Raw genomic sequence first — 15,245 nt, 5'->3', positions numbered from 1 at the left:
ACAGGTAGGTGCGGGTGAACAAACAGCTGACCCCGCACACCACTAACACGCACACCACTAACACACACACCACTAACACACACACCACTAACACACACACCACTAACACGCACACCACTAACACCACTAACACACACACGCAGGTTGTCTGAAGTCGCTGTAGGTTCACTGTCTGTGTTCCTGTGTCATTATCCTCTTTCTTAGGTGTTTGAATAAGTGTATCTTTCTTTCCTGAGTGTTTTCTCAGGGGCATAGCACCCAAAGTATTATATCCCTGGATCTGTGTGATATGGAAGATTATAAACCCAGGTGCGGCCTCCCATTAGGCAAGATTAGGCACTTGAATTTGGTGCGGCATTTTGACAATTGGCTGCCCGCCCTCCAGTGCCACTGATCAGCAACTTCACAGCAGTTTTGCCAACTAATTTTCAGGGTAAGTTGCTAGAGGCACGTTGATTTGTTGCTAAAAGTTGCTAAATGATGTTGTGATGTCATTACGGAGAATACACAATAACGTTACTCAAATTGACTGGCCATCTCGGCAAAAAATATGATTTGACATTTGTTCAGGTACAGACTCCCACTCTTTTCTGTACTTCTGGCTGTACAATTTTGATTGAGACATGTTGATTGATGTTGTAAGTTCTGTTTAAGATCCAACATTCGTAACCAACTACATTCATTGGGTTTGGCTCATCGAACCAGTACGACTGCTGCTGCAGTCAGCCAACAATGATTTGCAACTTGCTGAAATTGCTACTGCCGCCCCCCCCCCCAAGTTTTCCGTTATATTGAAAAAAAAATCACATTTTATTAACACGCAAAGAACCTTTAAAACCATGTATTTATCTGAACATAACAAACTACTACAGTGGATGATGCACAGATGGGGCAGCTTGATGGGGGCTCGGAAGAAAAGGATGAGTGGAAGGCTGGAATGAGAGGAACAAGAAGGAGCAGGATTAACTTTGGGGGGGGCTATGGCACAGGAGCTCGGCAACAAGGTGCCCTTCTGCCCCATGGTGGGCAGTGAGGTCTACTCTTCTGAGATCAAGAAAACAGAGGTGCTGATGGAGAACTTCAGGAGGGCCATAGGGTTGCGTATTAAGGAGACCAAGGAGGTGTATGAGGGGGAGGTCACAGAGCTGACCCCCTGTGAGACAGAGAACCCCATGGGTGGTTACGGGAAGACCATCAGCCACGTCATCATCGGACTGAAGACCGGCAAGGGCACCAAGCAGCTCAAGCTGGACCCCAGTATTTATGACAGCCTGCAGAAGGAGTGTGTGGAAGCGGGAGACGTCATCTACATTGAAGCAAACAGTGGCGCCGTCAAGAGACAAGGTCGGTGTGACACATTTGCCACAGAGTTTGACCTGGAGGCTGAGGAGTACGTGCCGCTGCCTAAGGGGGACGTCCACAAGAAGAATGAGATTATCCAAGACATCCCGCTACACGACCTGGATATTGCCAATGCTAGACCACAGGGAGGTCAAGATATCCTGTCTATGATGGGACAGCTGATGAAGCCCAAGAAGACCGAGATCACAGACAAGCTGTGAGCTGAGATCAACAAGGTGGTAAACTGCTACATTGACCAGGGTGTGGCTGAGCTGGTCCCTGGGGTGCTGTTTGTGGACGAGGTGCACATGCTGGACATCGAGTGTTTCACCTACTTGAAATTGCTGCTGCCGTGCCCGAGCTGAGCGCCTGCTGCTGACGTTACTCACAGTGCACTTTTGAGCCAGGCACGTGTGTTGTGACTGGGTGTGTGACAGAGAATCGTGTTTGTGTCATTTAGACGGAAAATGTGTGCATTTTAGCGTTTGAGTCACTTTTCACAAGTTGCTAAAAGTTCCAAATATATTTTTTAAAAGTAGCTAAATTTGTTGCTAGGTGCTGTTTCAAAAAATGTTGCCAGGGTAGCCTGAAAAGTTGCTAAATCTAGCAACAAAATTGCTAAATTGGCATCACTGCTTCACCGCCCGCGGCACCCCAGCCACCAGCTCATAGCGTTGCTGCAGTTCCCGCCCCCTCCCGCTTCTCCCGAAGTTCACTCGCACTGTCCTTGGTAGCTATGGTGATGTGTGTGTTTATATGGGATTATCCAATTGTGAAACATTAATCAAAATGAATCTGCCAATTAAATAATTGTATTTTTTTATGTTAATATGTGACGAAGACGATTGGTGACTAAGGCAGTAGCCTGTAAAGTTAGCTAGCAACTACTAGTGGATATCATTTGAACTAAAAGTAATCCATAGAGATGTGAAACCATTTGCTATCATGTCTAAAATACAAAAACGACCAGGAAGCGAATATTTAAAAAAACAAACAATGGGAAAAGAGGCACAATCTCTAAACCAAAGAAATTCGCTGGTAAAATGTATCAGTGGTCAGCAACGTCCACCAGCCGGTGTGGAGATTGACCAGCCTATGAGGACAGGCCATTCATTCGCCGAGAACGACGAGCCCCTGCTCGAAGAGGGCCAACCGGAGGAGTCCGAGCCATGCACTTCCACCGATGATGACAGCTCCCTGGCTGGACAAGAACAGGTGGTCGCACCAGGCCTAGCCACACCTCCAAACATTGCCGGCGAAGACCCTACTATCTTGGACCAACACTCAGATTCGTCGCCCGATGACAGTGGTGGTGCTGCTACTAAATCCGACTCCCAAACAAAAAACATTAAAGAGCCCAGTGAGTGGCCAAAATAAATGAGTGGATCTTTGCAGGATATGTTAGTGCAGGCAGGCAGGGCCACATCAGGATAAGGAGGGGAATTTCACAAGAGATGAGGGGCAACGAAAGTTTTAGGTGGCCCACTACTATAGGAGGATGGCGAGCGGGGAGAGAGTGGAGAGACCAAGGCTAGTCTATTCCAAGCAAAACGATGCAGCATTTTGTTTTTTCTGCAAACGTTTTTCACACGAGTGCAAATCTGCGCTGGTTAGGGATGGAACCAGGGATGGAACCAGGGACTGGAAGAATCAGGACCATGGACAGCTACCGAGAGGACACATCGCTGACAGCACCACAGCAGAGGAAATAGGCCTCTCTCCGTGGAGACGAAATAAATACATTCTGAAACTGATGTTGGACAATAACATTCGATATGTAAATCAACTAAATTCATTAAGGCTGGGTCATTGACATAAAGGTTATTTTACACTGCTCCAGCGAAACGACGCCCGCCATGAATTTATGACAGCACTTGTTTCCAAATTATCTTACTGTTTTACAGTTCTACAGTAATATAACATATATGTTAAATATGTTATATAAACTTGTTATTTTTATTGTAATTGTAACAATTATGGGGTCGTCCCATGTGTGATAACAGGTGGGATATTATTAATAAAAAAACGTCGTTTTCCAACTATAGGTTGCATAGTGATAGCAACAATGTAACTCTCCGATGCAGGGGTTAAAGTGCACCAAAAATGTTTATGGGCATAAACATAGAATGACATAGATAATTGGAGCTTATTTCTTCATCTTCCAAACAATACGTGTTCAGCCTACCTGTTTGACAGACACAATTATCCTGTCCATAGATGTCGGTATAGCCAAATAATCCAATACTTTCGCATGTACTGATTAAATACCTCCGTGTCTGGGAAGGGCTTGGTGTGTTTGACTAAAACCAGGGCTCGAATTGAGTGAGGGTTTCACATACCCTTGGTTAAAGAAAAAGGCAAAAATGATATCTATTGTTTTGTGTATTTTAAATAAATACATATAACGTATCCAGATTATAGCAAGCGTTCTATAACGATGCCTTATGGTAGAAACAAGCTCTAAAATGCCCGCGAAAGACGGGACTCCGATGCATATGGGGATATATTGATTCCTCTTTATGACAATCTGAAGCTAAACGGCAGCCTATAATATTCGAGGAGATTAAAAAAAATGTTTTGCTATTCTGTCCCTATTAATTGTGCTTTTCTCTTTCTGAAAATATAATATATGTTTGTTTAAACCCAGGCAGCTTTTAGGGAAGCACTCCTGTTGTTGGGTTATACAACATTTGTAGCCAGTAGCCATCATTTGAAGCTTACTGTTTTCTGCGTCAGTGGAGCCTCTGTCTGGGTGGAAAGGTAACTTTTGAAAGTGCCATGCTTAGATTCATAAGGATGTCTAAGATGTAATTATTTTTGTCTGGCCTGGGGCGGCAGAACGTCCAGGACATTGGTGATTTTAACAATGTAATTAGATTGAAAATATTAGGCTATATTATTGACATTGAACTGATTATATAGCCTACTAACCAGATGTGCTAAAAGGGTGTTTAATTTGTGTAATAGGCCTATTAATTGGGCTGCTATTATGTTCTGTTCCTCGGACTTTTGGCTGAGATGTTTGTCTCGCCTAGGGCGGCAGAACGTCCAGGGCCGGCCCTGTATAAATCAGGATAGCCACCAGATGAAAAGGTGTAACGTCTCAACGTCAATGTGACAATAGGGAGTTTAAACAACACTTACTTTAACGTGTAGTGCACTGCCTCTTTAAAAACTGCAGTGACGTCAAATATTTTTAACGGGAGCCAGCCCGGAGGACGAGTACTGGTAGGTAACGGGATCCACCAAGGGAGAAGGATGACAATAATAATGTCCCCGGCTGGTTCCCGCGGCGCCCAAGTCTCCGTATCATGATAAACACTGGGCCTGCCGCCCATATGATGCCCGTGGCGGCCCGGAGTGGGTCCTGGATTGCGTGGTGCCAGGCTATCCTTTTTGGTGTGTCGGGGCTGGTGATACTGGCTGAAAGGACCGCGCGTAAGTGGATACCAAACGCTACAGTAGCCTAGCCACTGTATTCTGCCTCATTCACAGCATGTTCAGTGGACTGCGTTAGTGACCTTCAATTAGTTATATGCAATGGTAGAGCTCTTGTTTTTCCGGGGAAATGTGTTATTATGGACTCCATGGAATGCGTATTTAGCTAGCTAACGTTACACGTCTAGTACAGTTCAGCATCACTTGGCTAACATTAGGCTAGTAACGTTAGCCACATTAGCTAGCTACTGTATGTGCATACGTTAATGTGAATGTGGCCCGGTAACATTGCACGAATTACCACCGACCTTTCTGTTTCATTCTCTATACGTGTATAGCCAGTTTCATTGCGGTGTTGTAAGTTGAAGGCTAGCCTTTATTTATACCGTGATGTTTTTGTATGCATATCACACGCGGGTCAGTCGAAGGGCACGCACAGATTAGGTCTCCTCCGCGCCGTTATCCGGGAAAGAGGCGCCGTGCATCCTTGTGTAGAGTAAGCAGATCAATGACAAGGTCGACACTAGTTACCACAGCCACAAAGTCACAAACCCCTCCCATTTCTACAATTGCTCTTCTAAAAATGTCATTTTCACCCTGACCTTGACCCTAACCTAATCACACTGCTAAACGTATTCCTAACCTTACCTTAAGACCAAAAGCACATTTTTGCTTCCATACATTTTTACAATAGACAATTTTGACTTTGTGGCTTTGGAAACCCAATGGACAAGTAGCAAATGTGGATCCAAAGAAACTAGCCTGAGAGCCTCTCTAGGGCCCCACCAACAGAGACAGTCAGTCCTGATGGATAACACAGAAATAATCCAGATCTAGCCATCAAGAGCTCTTCTCTGCCCTTGCCAAGTGTGTGGCCAAGAGGCATACACATAAATAGCATTTAATTAACAATGATCAATACATTTGATATGGCTTTCGACATGTCTGTTTTTGTTGTGAAATAAAGGCGAGGGGATTGTTTCCAAATATACCATTCATTCATTTATCCAGCCATCCACTCACTAAGTCACTCACCTCACTTGTTCATTTATGTAGCTGGCATTGTGTGCAATGGAATGTATCACCATTCACTCCCACCAGAGACTGTACAGAATGTAACCAATATATTCTATATGTATGTAAATAGACCTTGTAGTACACAGATACACTATTACATTGATTTAAATGTATAATAGACCTATTTCTTCCCTCTGTGTGTGTGATCTATAAAGTGATCTATTGTGTAGGATTCTACCTATGGAATGAAGAAACGCAGTGGGCGGGGATGACCCTCGCCTTCCTGTTGCCGGGGATACTGGTCCAGGTGTTGAGTCTCAGGTGGTACCGTGACGACGGGGAAGACCACTATTGGTTCCTGACCCTCACACATGTGCTGCAACTGGGCATCTTCCAAAGGTGAGCCCACCTGAACAATCGCTACACCTGGGTATGTTCAATAGGCACAAAATGTAAGAAAACTGATTGAAATGTGGAGGTTACTAGCTGAACTTGACCGATTAGAAATGTCCGCTTTTGTTTTCTGTTGCAAAATGCTTTTGAACGTTTTGTTACAGTGTGCCTTAAAAAACAGGACCCTGACAACAGAACGATCTGCCTCAGAATTATAAATTGACGGAGAAGTTGCTTTCAGCTCAGAATATTTCAAAGTAACAATCATTTTGAAAACAGCCACTGATTTACTTAGTTGGATAAATAAGATCTCCTGTCCTATCTGCCCTCTATTACTATACTGTAAGTGATGGGCATTAGAGGTTACTTTGAGAGGTTTACGTCATTAAACCTACAATTTTTGCATTTTATGTGTAGATCATCTTTAGAATTCTACATATCTAAATTGCAGACACACAATCCCACCAACACACATCATCATCCACATCCACTATACATAACCAACTACCTTCTCGCGCTGCCCCCATTGCACCAGCTCTGTATTACAGCCATTGCCCTTTGTCTTCCCCGTCTGGCAGGTTGTGGGACTGCATGATATCCGTATGGGACATGCAGGGTAGTGCGGGGGAGCTCGGGGCGGCTGTGATGCAGCAGGCCGATGTGTCCGCCCTCCGCCTGTTGGAGGCCCTGGTCCTCACCCTCCCTCAGACACTGCTGCAGACCTACGTCTTAGCTGTCACTGACGTGGAACTCCACTCCCCAGGTAAGACACCACTGTACCCAGGTGATGCTTCATTTCATTCATTATAAAGAAACAAACATGTAGACTACATCATATCAAATTAATTACTATGTAATAATTACAATTTTACCATCTCTTAGTGGGTTGGTATTCATAGTAAGAGTGCTAATCTAAGATCAGGTCCCATCCATATGATCTTGTTAATTATGATCCACAAGTTAAAACTGAACCTAAGTCAGTATTCGTACTCTGAGACACTTGATACATACAACCCTGGTCTCCTAACTGGTATGTTTTTTAAGTGCCGCAGAGTAGGGGTGCTGATTTTAAGATCAGTTTAGCCTTTTATATCACCATGAATAAGATTACATGGACAGTGGGGGAGCTGATCCTAGATCAGCATACGGCCCCAGATCTAGGGTTGAGTTGGATTGGGAGTAATGAAAAAGCTGTCTGTAACCTGTGGTGAGGTACTATTGTAGTTTATACTAGCCCTGTCCTGAATAATTACTTATAACATTTTCCCTGCATATGTCTGTGATGACGTAATAATGTTGGGTATATATATTTTCATATCCTAAAGAGCTGATGACTCCTGAATGTTCATTGAAATCACAGTAAACTGTACTGTCCATCAGATTGTGCCAGCTCATCTGGGACCATAGACTTATAGAATTAGGCTGGGACCCTTTGAGAAGGCTGTTACAGCCAGTCACTTAAACAACATGTTTTATTACTATACGTGCCATTTTCTTAGTAAATACCTTGTCATTTTTGTATCCCCAAAATGTCTGTATACCTTAAAACATGTCTTAAATTTCTCTCTCTCCCCCACTCCCTTACCCACCCATCCCTCTCCACAGTAGCGGTGTGCGCAGGCCTGTGCCTGCTGTCACTGTCCTGGGCGCTGGTGCTGTTCAGCCGGGCATGCTGCCTGATCCGCCCGGGCCACCTGGCCATGCCTCCGGCCGCCCTGTTGTGCCAGCTGCTGTGGAGGGCGGGCATGCTGGGCGCCCGCGTGGCAAGCCTCATGTCCTTCGCCCGCTACTTCCACTGGTGGACCTGCGGAGTGGCAGGTGAGAGAGAGAAAGGGAGAGCGAGGTGGGAGGGAGACAAAGAGAACGAGGGAGGGAGGGGGTAGAGAATTATTTAAGAAGGATCATGTTTCTATTTGTTCTTGAATTTTAAGACCCCTTGAAGTATTAAAAAAATATTTTTGGCCTTACTGCTATTAGCCCATACAAATGCTTTTAATAACATATTCACTACATGGAACAGAAAGCCCCCCCCCCCAAAAAATCGAATGGAAGTTTGTTCCGAAGTGTCTATCCCATATCTGAGAGATATAAGAAAGATTAGTCTCCATATACTGTATACTTCCATTCATTTTAGCAACTAGTACTGAGGGACCTTCAGACAAGTCTTGTGAGGTCCGTGGGCTCCTAGAGCAAAACAACCAACATCCTGAGAGTCTCACCTTTCTACAGAGAGGTCACATTAGTGTGTAGCCCAAACTGCTCGGACCCTACAGACAGAAGTTGGCAGATCGGCTGAACCGACTTCAGACGAGACCCAAGACGCTTGTGGGGGTCGTCGAGCAAAACAGAGAACACCGTCGTGTTTGTGAGAGTCTCATCTCATTGTAGTTTGTATTCCATACCGTTCGGACGCTACAGAGGACTTTGTGAGCAGACAGATTTTCAGGATGTCTCATGGTTTGACAACACCGCTCTGGCTCTGTCACCTTTCACCACAGATGTAGAAGTGTTACAAAGGCGGATGCGGTGGATTGAGACGCAGCCAATGTTATAAAAACAGCTTAAACTGACAGATTTGTATAGGGATTTTTGTATTATGTTAATTAGACTTCTGCCCAGGAAAAGGGGGTTATTCCATTCCTCCCACCAGACTCCTGAGGCCCCGTCCCCACAGGAGGCCTTTTGCCTTTTGGTAGGCCATCATTTTAAATAAGAATTTGTTCTTAACTGACTTGCCTAGTTAGTCATGATGGTGAAAACTGGTTGCCAAGGAACAAGCTTTGAAGGACAACATGTGTTGCATTAAGAAGATAGATGCCTTTTATTGATTTTATTTAATATATATGTATTTATTTCTAATTTAACCCGAGGCTTTGTAAATTTGGTATAATGCACGTAGAGGTCCATTGTAGGTCAAATGAGTTTATTAAATCAGTTGATTATAATTGACCATTTTGATTGGCTGTGCTGTCAGATGATTGTAAAGGATCTGGAATCTGCATTGATGCATTATTTACTGCAACCAAGTCCCCTGAGTAAACACAACAAAATAACACCGGTCCACTCTCTTTCTCTACTCCTTCTTTTCTCTCTCTCTCTGCACATCCTTTTTAAAATCTCCATTTGTTTGTGGCCAGGCACCACACCCTAATTGGGATAATAAAACATATATATCTTAATCATATCAGAATCAACTTTAACCAGTAATCTCAACTAGCTATCTATTTTTACGCTGACCTCCAGGTTTCCACTGGCTCACGGCGTCCTTTTGGCTGGTCGCCCAGCAACCGGAAATCTGCACCGGACTCTGGCGCTGGCGCCTGTTCAACGTCGCGCTGGGATTGGTCCACATCTTCCTCTTCCTCAACGTCAAAGACGGACCCTCGCGCTTTCGCATGGCCGGCTTCTACGTGGTACGTACGTACGTACGTACGAGACAGAGAGACACAGAGACTGCAGCACCCGGCCTCACCCTACTAGAATCTGAAGTCAAGTGTCTACTGTTGGCTGATGATCTGGTGCTTCTGTCCCCCACCAAGGAGGGCCTACAGCAGCACCTAGATCTTCTGCACAGATTCCGTCAGACCTGGGCTCTGACAGTAAATCTCAGTAAGACCAAAATAATGGTCCAAAGAAAGGTCCAGTTGCCAGGACCACAAATACAAATTCCATCTACACACTGTTGCCTTACAAAAATAACTATACATACCTCGGCCTAAACATCACTGTCACAGGTAACTTCCACAAAGCTGTGAACAATCTGAGAGACGAGGCAAGAAAGGCCTATGCCATCAAAAGGAACATAAAATTCAACATACCAATTAGGATCTGGCTAAAAATACTTGAATCGGTTATAGAACCCATTGCCCTTTATGGTTGTGAGTTCTGTGGTCTGCTCACCAACCAAGAATTCACTAAATGGGACAAAACCAAATTGAGACTGTACAACATAAAACACCAAATAATTAATGCAGAGCAGAATTAGTCCGATACCCGCTAATTATCAAAATCCAGAAAAGAGACTCTAAATTGTAAATCCATCTAAAGGGAAGCGATTCCCAAACCTTCCATAACAAAGCCATCACCAAACAGAGAGATGAACCTGGAGAAGAGTCCCCTAAGCAAGTTGGTCCTGGGGCTCTGTTGACAAACACAAACAGACCCCACAGAGCCCCAGGACAGCAACACAATTAGACCCAACCAAATCATGAGAAAACAAAAAGATAATCACTTGACACATTGGAAAGAATTAACAAAAAAACAGAGCAAACTAGAATGCTATTTGGCCCTAAACAGAGAGTACACAGTGGCAGAATACCTGACCACTGTGACTGACCCAAACTAGAATGCTATTTGGCCCTAAACAGAGAGTACACAGCGGCAGAATAACTGACCACTGTGACTGACCCAAACTAGAATGCTATTTGGCCCTAAACAGAGTACACAGTGGCAGAATACCTGACCACTGTGACTGACCCAAACTAGAATGCTATTTGGCCCTAAACAGAGAGTACACAGCGGCAGAATACCTGACCACTGTGACTGACCCAAACTAGAATGCTATTTGGCCCTAAACAGAGAGTACACAGCGGCAGAATACCTGACCACTGTGACTGACCCAAACTGAAGGAAAGCTTTGACTATGTACAGACTCAGTGAGCATAGCCTTGCTATTGAGAAAGGCCGCCGTAGACAGACCTGTCTCTTAAGAGAAGACAGGCTATGTGCACACTGCCCACAAAATGAGGTGGAAACTGAGCTGCCATTCCATTTCACTTTTGTTAATGATCTATTTCACTTGCTTTGGCAATATAAACATATGTTTTCCATGCCAATAAATCCCTTGGACTTTAATTGGAGAGAGAGAGACTGCAGCACCTGGCCTCACCCTACTAGAATCTGAAGTCAAGTGTCTACTGTTTGCTGATGATCTGGTGCTTCTGTCCCCCACCAAGGAGGGCCTACAGCAGCACCTAGATCTTCTGCACAGATTCTGTCAGACCTGGGCCCTGACAGTAAATCTCAGTAAGACACAAATAATGGTGTTCCAAAAAAGGTTCAGTTGCCAGGAAGAAAGAATTCAGTAGAGGAGAAATTCTGTATGCTGCAACTGAATTGCCCTTTGGAGACAATACTGTATATTTTCTTTCTATTCATTCAGATTTTTGTGCATGTTCCTATTCAGTTCCGTTTCAATTTCCTGCTTCTAAGTTGTACATATGATGAATAGGAGGACGAGGACTACCATTCAGGGACAATAAAGATTATCGAATTCAATTGAGTTCTGTTTGAATCTCCTGCTGCTTGGTGTCATTCGTTGTCTTATGCGTTCACCCCTGTGTCTTTGTGACGAGTTGTATGTTTTGTATTTTTTGGGGGGCCTATTATTTCACTCATGTTCATATGGGTGCACACACAGCTGCAGATGCACACACACTTCCTGTCCTTGCATTCCATTGTCCCGTCTTAGTCCTGTCATGACTTCTCCTGACCTCCCTCTGACCTCTTCTCCGATAGGCCATGCTACTGGAGAACACCACCCTACTAGTGGCAGCGTCCGACTTCCTCAGTGAGAAATCATGGGATAGCATGACCCTCCCCATCGCTGTGCTGAGCAGCTTCCTGCTTGGTGAGTCACTCTTTGATTCCCTCCCTTATGTAGCATTTAGTTTAAGCCACTGTTATGCCTGATGCCTGTGCACAGAACAAAGAGGATGTTAAAAACCTATTGTGTTAAAAGAAAACAAGTACTTCTAAAATTCATATTTACATTTAATTTAAGGCAAATGTTTGATACAAGAGAAACCTAAAATATGACATATTTAGTCATGTTCATGGCTGTAAGGGATACATTGTCAATCTATCTACGGCACCGTGTCAAGCTTCAGACACAAGCAACTGAACCCCATAAGGAACTTTCAATCCCATCACCTTAACCCTTAACCTTTAATGAATACTATACTTTGTTCAGTATCGTACGTCACGGTCCATTCAAATACTCTGCATCACACAGAGCGTGTTTCTAAGTCTCCCCCTCTCTTATCTCTCCCTACACCAGGCTCCACCTCTCTAGTCCTGTACTACCGCTTCCTCCACCCCAAGTCCACTGAGATCGCCACAGGCCATGGCCTCGGCCACCGCAACCACCACATGGGCTCCACCTGCCTGGAGGGCCTAGAGCAGGGCGAGTCTTCCTACTCCCTAGGGGGTGGGGGAGGTGACAAGAGCCTTCCACAGGCCGCACCCTCCTCCCTGCACAATCACGGCAGCTTCTCCCTCTCTGGTGTGGCCGGCTCCCTCCTGGAGCATCCTGGGAGTTGCGGTCCCAGGCTGGGGAACTCGTGCCTCTGCCGCCACCACCACTGGCTCTTGATTCGCTTGGCACTAAAAACGAGTGACGTAGGAAAGATCAACCAGGCCTATGGCTCCGGTGGCGTGGTGGCCAACTTGGACGAGGACGATTACTGTTGTAACTCGGAGGCCACGGGTACAGGTGGCGGCAGGACTACCACGGCGTGTGGGGGCAACTACGACGGGGTCTCCGGCGCCTCGGTGTCCGAATCGCAGGGGACGAAGTGGGGCCTAGCACCCCTCTCGGACTGCAAGGAGGAGTTCCAGAGCGCCAGCGATGAGCCCATATCCGCCGAGACGCCTGGCGAGGAGGAGAGCGAGGACAGCCTGGAGGACATGCAGAGCCCACTGGAGTCACCGGTGTCTGACTCCTTAAAGCGCAGCTCGCCCGAGGGCAAATCGGTGTTCGGGGACAGCCCCGAGCCATACTTCTGCCCCAGCACCACCCTGTCCAGCTCCACACTGTACTTCAGTGCTGACCCCCAGTCCCCCAGCAGCACCAGCAACCCCCGCCTGGACCGGGCCAGCCCCCCCATGGGCATGGCAGGCCTCGGCTCCATCCCCAGCGACCCCGCCCTGCACAGGGACGTCAGGGGACTGCAGATGGGTCAGATGGGGCCTCGCTACACCTCCACACCCAAACTGGACTCTGGGGTGCAGGGGGACGCACCGCCCAGCATCCCTCATCTGAGTGGTCCCAGGAGGCAGCTGATACTGTCACGGCGAGACCAGGACGATGGATTTTAAGAACAAGGGAGAGAAAAAGGAGAGGGAGGAGAAAAAAAAGATGGTGGAAAGAGATTGAAAAGTCAATGGAGAGGAAGCATAATCAAACACAAGCCCAGCTCAAAGCTCATTTTAAGCACAAGTATCTTAAGTAATATACATTTCCTATAAAGCTCTCCGTTACCATTTCTTGCTGATTGTTCCGAGTACCAAGTGCTTTCTATTGAGGATTTCATATTCCGCCGAGTACCGGTACTTACTTTTTACATCAGTAACTTTAACCCAGTTCAATCAACACTACCTCCTAATCAACCAAATATAATACAATAAACAAATAATACCACATAAAAAACCTATTTAAATGCTTCTAAAAAATAATTCTAAGAAGTGGTGACATGATCTCGGCTAATGTGAAGATACTCACTGCAATATGTCAGCTTGGTATCTGAACTTTGTTTTGGCTGGCATTTACAGATACCGTATCGGCCAGATACTGAGTACCATCATTGATAGTATCAGTGCACCTCTAATTTCCTGTTGTGTTTTTGTTATTGCTTTGAAAAGATACTCACTCCCCATACCCCCAAAATGAACATAATCAACACATTGAACAGGTCAAGGGTTCACTAGGAACCAAACGTAAGCAAACGACCAGAACGGGGAAGGACTAAACTGAACTTGTCCTTTGCAAAATGTTTAGCTATCATTTGCTACGGTGTGCTGTGCACTAATGACTACACCCCAGGTGAACCTATACACTCACTTGCTGACACTGCTTAGGACAGACAGGGCTTCATAGTCAACTCCACAAAACTGTTTGATGGTGAAATCAGACAGTTGTCCCACATTTTATATGTCCCATTTTGCCTTTTGCAAAGTTATTCATATTAACAAACGTATTTATTGAGCGAATTAATTAATATTTTTAAGGTACATTGTTGCAAAGATAAAATTTGTTTTATTTTATTCTTTGTCTTAAAGACATGTTGAACATGTTAACTTGCTAAATGCAGTTTTTCCAATTGAGAAACTCTAAAATACGCTGTATTGTACTGTCTCAGGCGCGTGGTTGTGTTTCAAACAGTTTTCACACCTCAAATGTGAAGGTAAGTGGAAGAATAAGGGATATCCAAGACATATTTTGTGACAATGTTTTGCTGTGCTCATTTTTTCATCTCTTATAAGGGATCATTGTATTGTTGATTAAATGCTCTATAAATGACCCAGGGTAAGATACAGTGTCTTCAGAAAGCATTCACACTCCTTCACTTTTCCCACATTTTGTTGTGTTACAGACTGAATTTAATATTGATTACATTGAGATGTTTTTGGTCACTGGTACCCCATAATGTCAAAGTGGAATTATGTTTTTAAAATGTTTACAAATGATTTAAAAATGAAAAGCAGAAATGTCTTGAGTCATTAAGTATTCAACCCCTTTGTTTTTTATGTTTTTATTTAACCTTTATTTAACTAGGCAAGTCAGTTAAGAACGCATTCTTATTTACAATGACTGCCTACCCCAGCCAAACCCTTCCCTAACTCTGACGACGCTGGGCTAATTGTGCGCTGCCCTATGGGACTCCCGATCACGGCCTGGTTGCGATACAGCCGGATTCAAACCAAGGTCTGTAGTGACGCCTTGCAGTACCTTAGACTGCTACGCCACTCGTTATGGCAAGCTTGAATAAGTTCAGGAGTAAAGAAATGTCCTAACAATTATGGACTCACTGTGTGTTTAACATGATGTTTAAATGAATACCTCATCTCTGTACCCCACACATATAATTATCTGTAAGGTCCCTCAGTCGAGCAGTGTATTTGAAACAGATTCAACCACAAAGACCAAAGAAGGGCACCGATTGGTAGATGGGTTTAAAAGAAGAAAAGAAAGCAGACATTGAATATCTCTTTCAGCATAATGAAGTTATCAATTATACTTTGGATGGTGTATCAATACACCCAGTCACTACAAAGAT

At 44.7% G+C, this 15,245-nt stretch overlaps 1 protein-coding gene and 1 pseudogene across 2 annotated transcripts; both read left to right on the top strand.

Moving 5' to 3' along the window:
- Window positions 1-980: 980 nt before the first annotated feature.
- On the top strand, window positions 981-1,706 carry LOC112237071 (annotated as a pseudogene).
- A 2,798-nt stretch (window positions 1,707-4,504) lies between these two features.
- Window positions 4,505-14,589, top strand: LOC112237074 (XK-related protein 5). Of its 2 annotated transcripts, none has more exons than XM_042300583.1 (7): window positions 4,505-4,779; window positions 6,027-6,195; window positions 6,768-6,952; window positions 7,795-8,007; window positions 9,433-9,602; window positions 11,707-11,818; window positions 12,248-14,589. In XM_042300583.1, the coding sequence occupies exons 1-7, from the start codon at window positions 4,653-4,655 to the stop codon at window positions 13,285-13,287; spliced, it is 2,016 nt and encodes a 671-aa protein (XP_042156517.1). In that variant the 5' UTR covers window positions 4,505-4,652; the 3' UTR covers window positions 13,288-14,589. The 2 variants fall into 2 exon arrangements, with proteins under 2 accessions (XP_042156517.1, XP_024261463.1); XM_024405695.2 differs by having other exon boundaries at window positions 4,506-4,779; window positions 6,012-6,195.
- The last annotated feature ends 656 nt before the right edge of the window (window positions 14,590-15,245 follow it).

The sequence above is a fragment of the Oncorhynchus tshawytscha genome, linkage group LG18 (genome assembly GCF_018296145.1).
Source record: "Oncorhynchus tshawytscha isolate Ot180627B linkage group LG18, Otsh_v2.0, whole genome shotgun sequence".
Taxonomy (NCBI): domain Eukaryota; kingdom Metazoa; phylum Chordata; class Actinopteri; order Salmoniformes; family Salmonidae; genus Oncorhynchus; species Oncorhynchus tshawytscha.
The sequence above is the reverse complement of the archived record's forward strand: the minus strand, read 5'-3'. Positions and strand labels throughout refer to the sequence as shown.

What these genes read in the sequence shown, in the direction of transcription:
- LOC112237074 (XM_024405695.2), top strand. Translation starts at nt 4,653, where the DNA reads ATGATAAACACTGGGCCTGCCGCCCATATGATGCCCGTGGCGGCCCGG. An exon ending in GTGGACCTGCGGAGTGGCAG is followed by an intron (nt 8,008 to 9,432) that starts GTGAGAGAGAGA and finishes GCTGACCTCCAG; the next exon opens with GTTTCCACTGGCTCACGGCG. An exon ending in GCATGGCCGGCTTCTACGTG is followed by an intron (nt 9,603 to 11,706) that starts GTACGTACGTAC and finishes CTTCTCCGATAG; the next exon opens with GCCATGCTACTGGAGAACAC.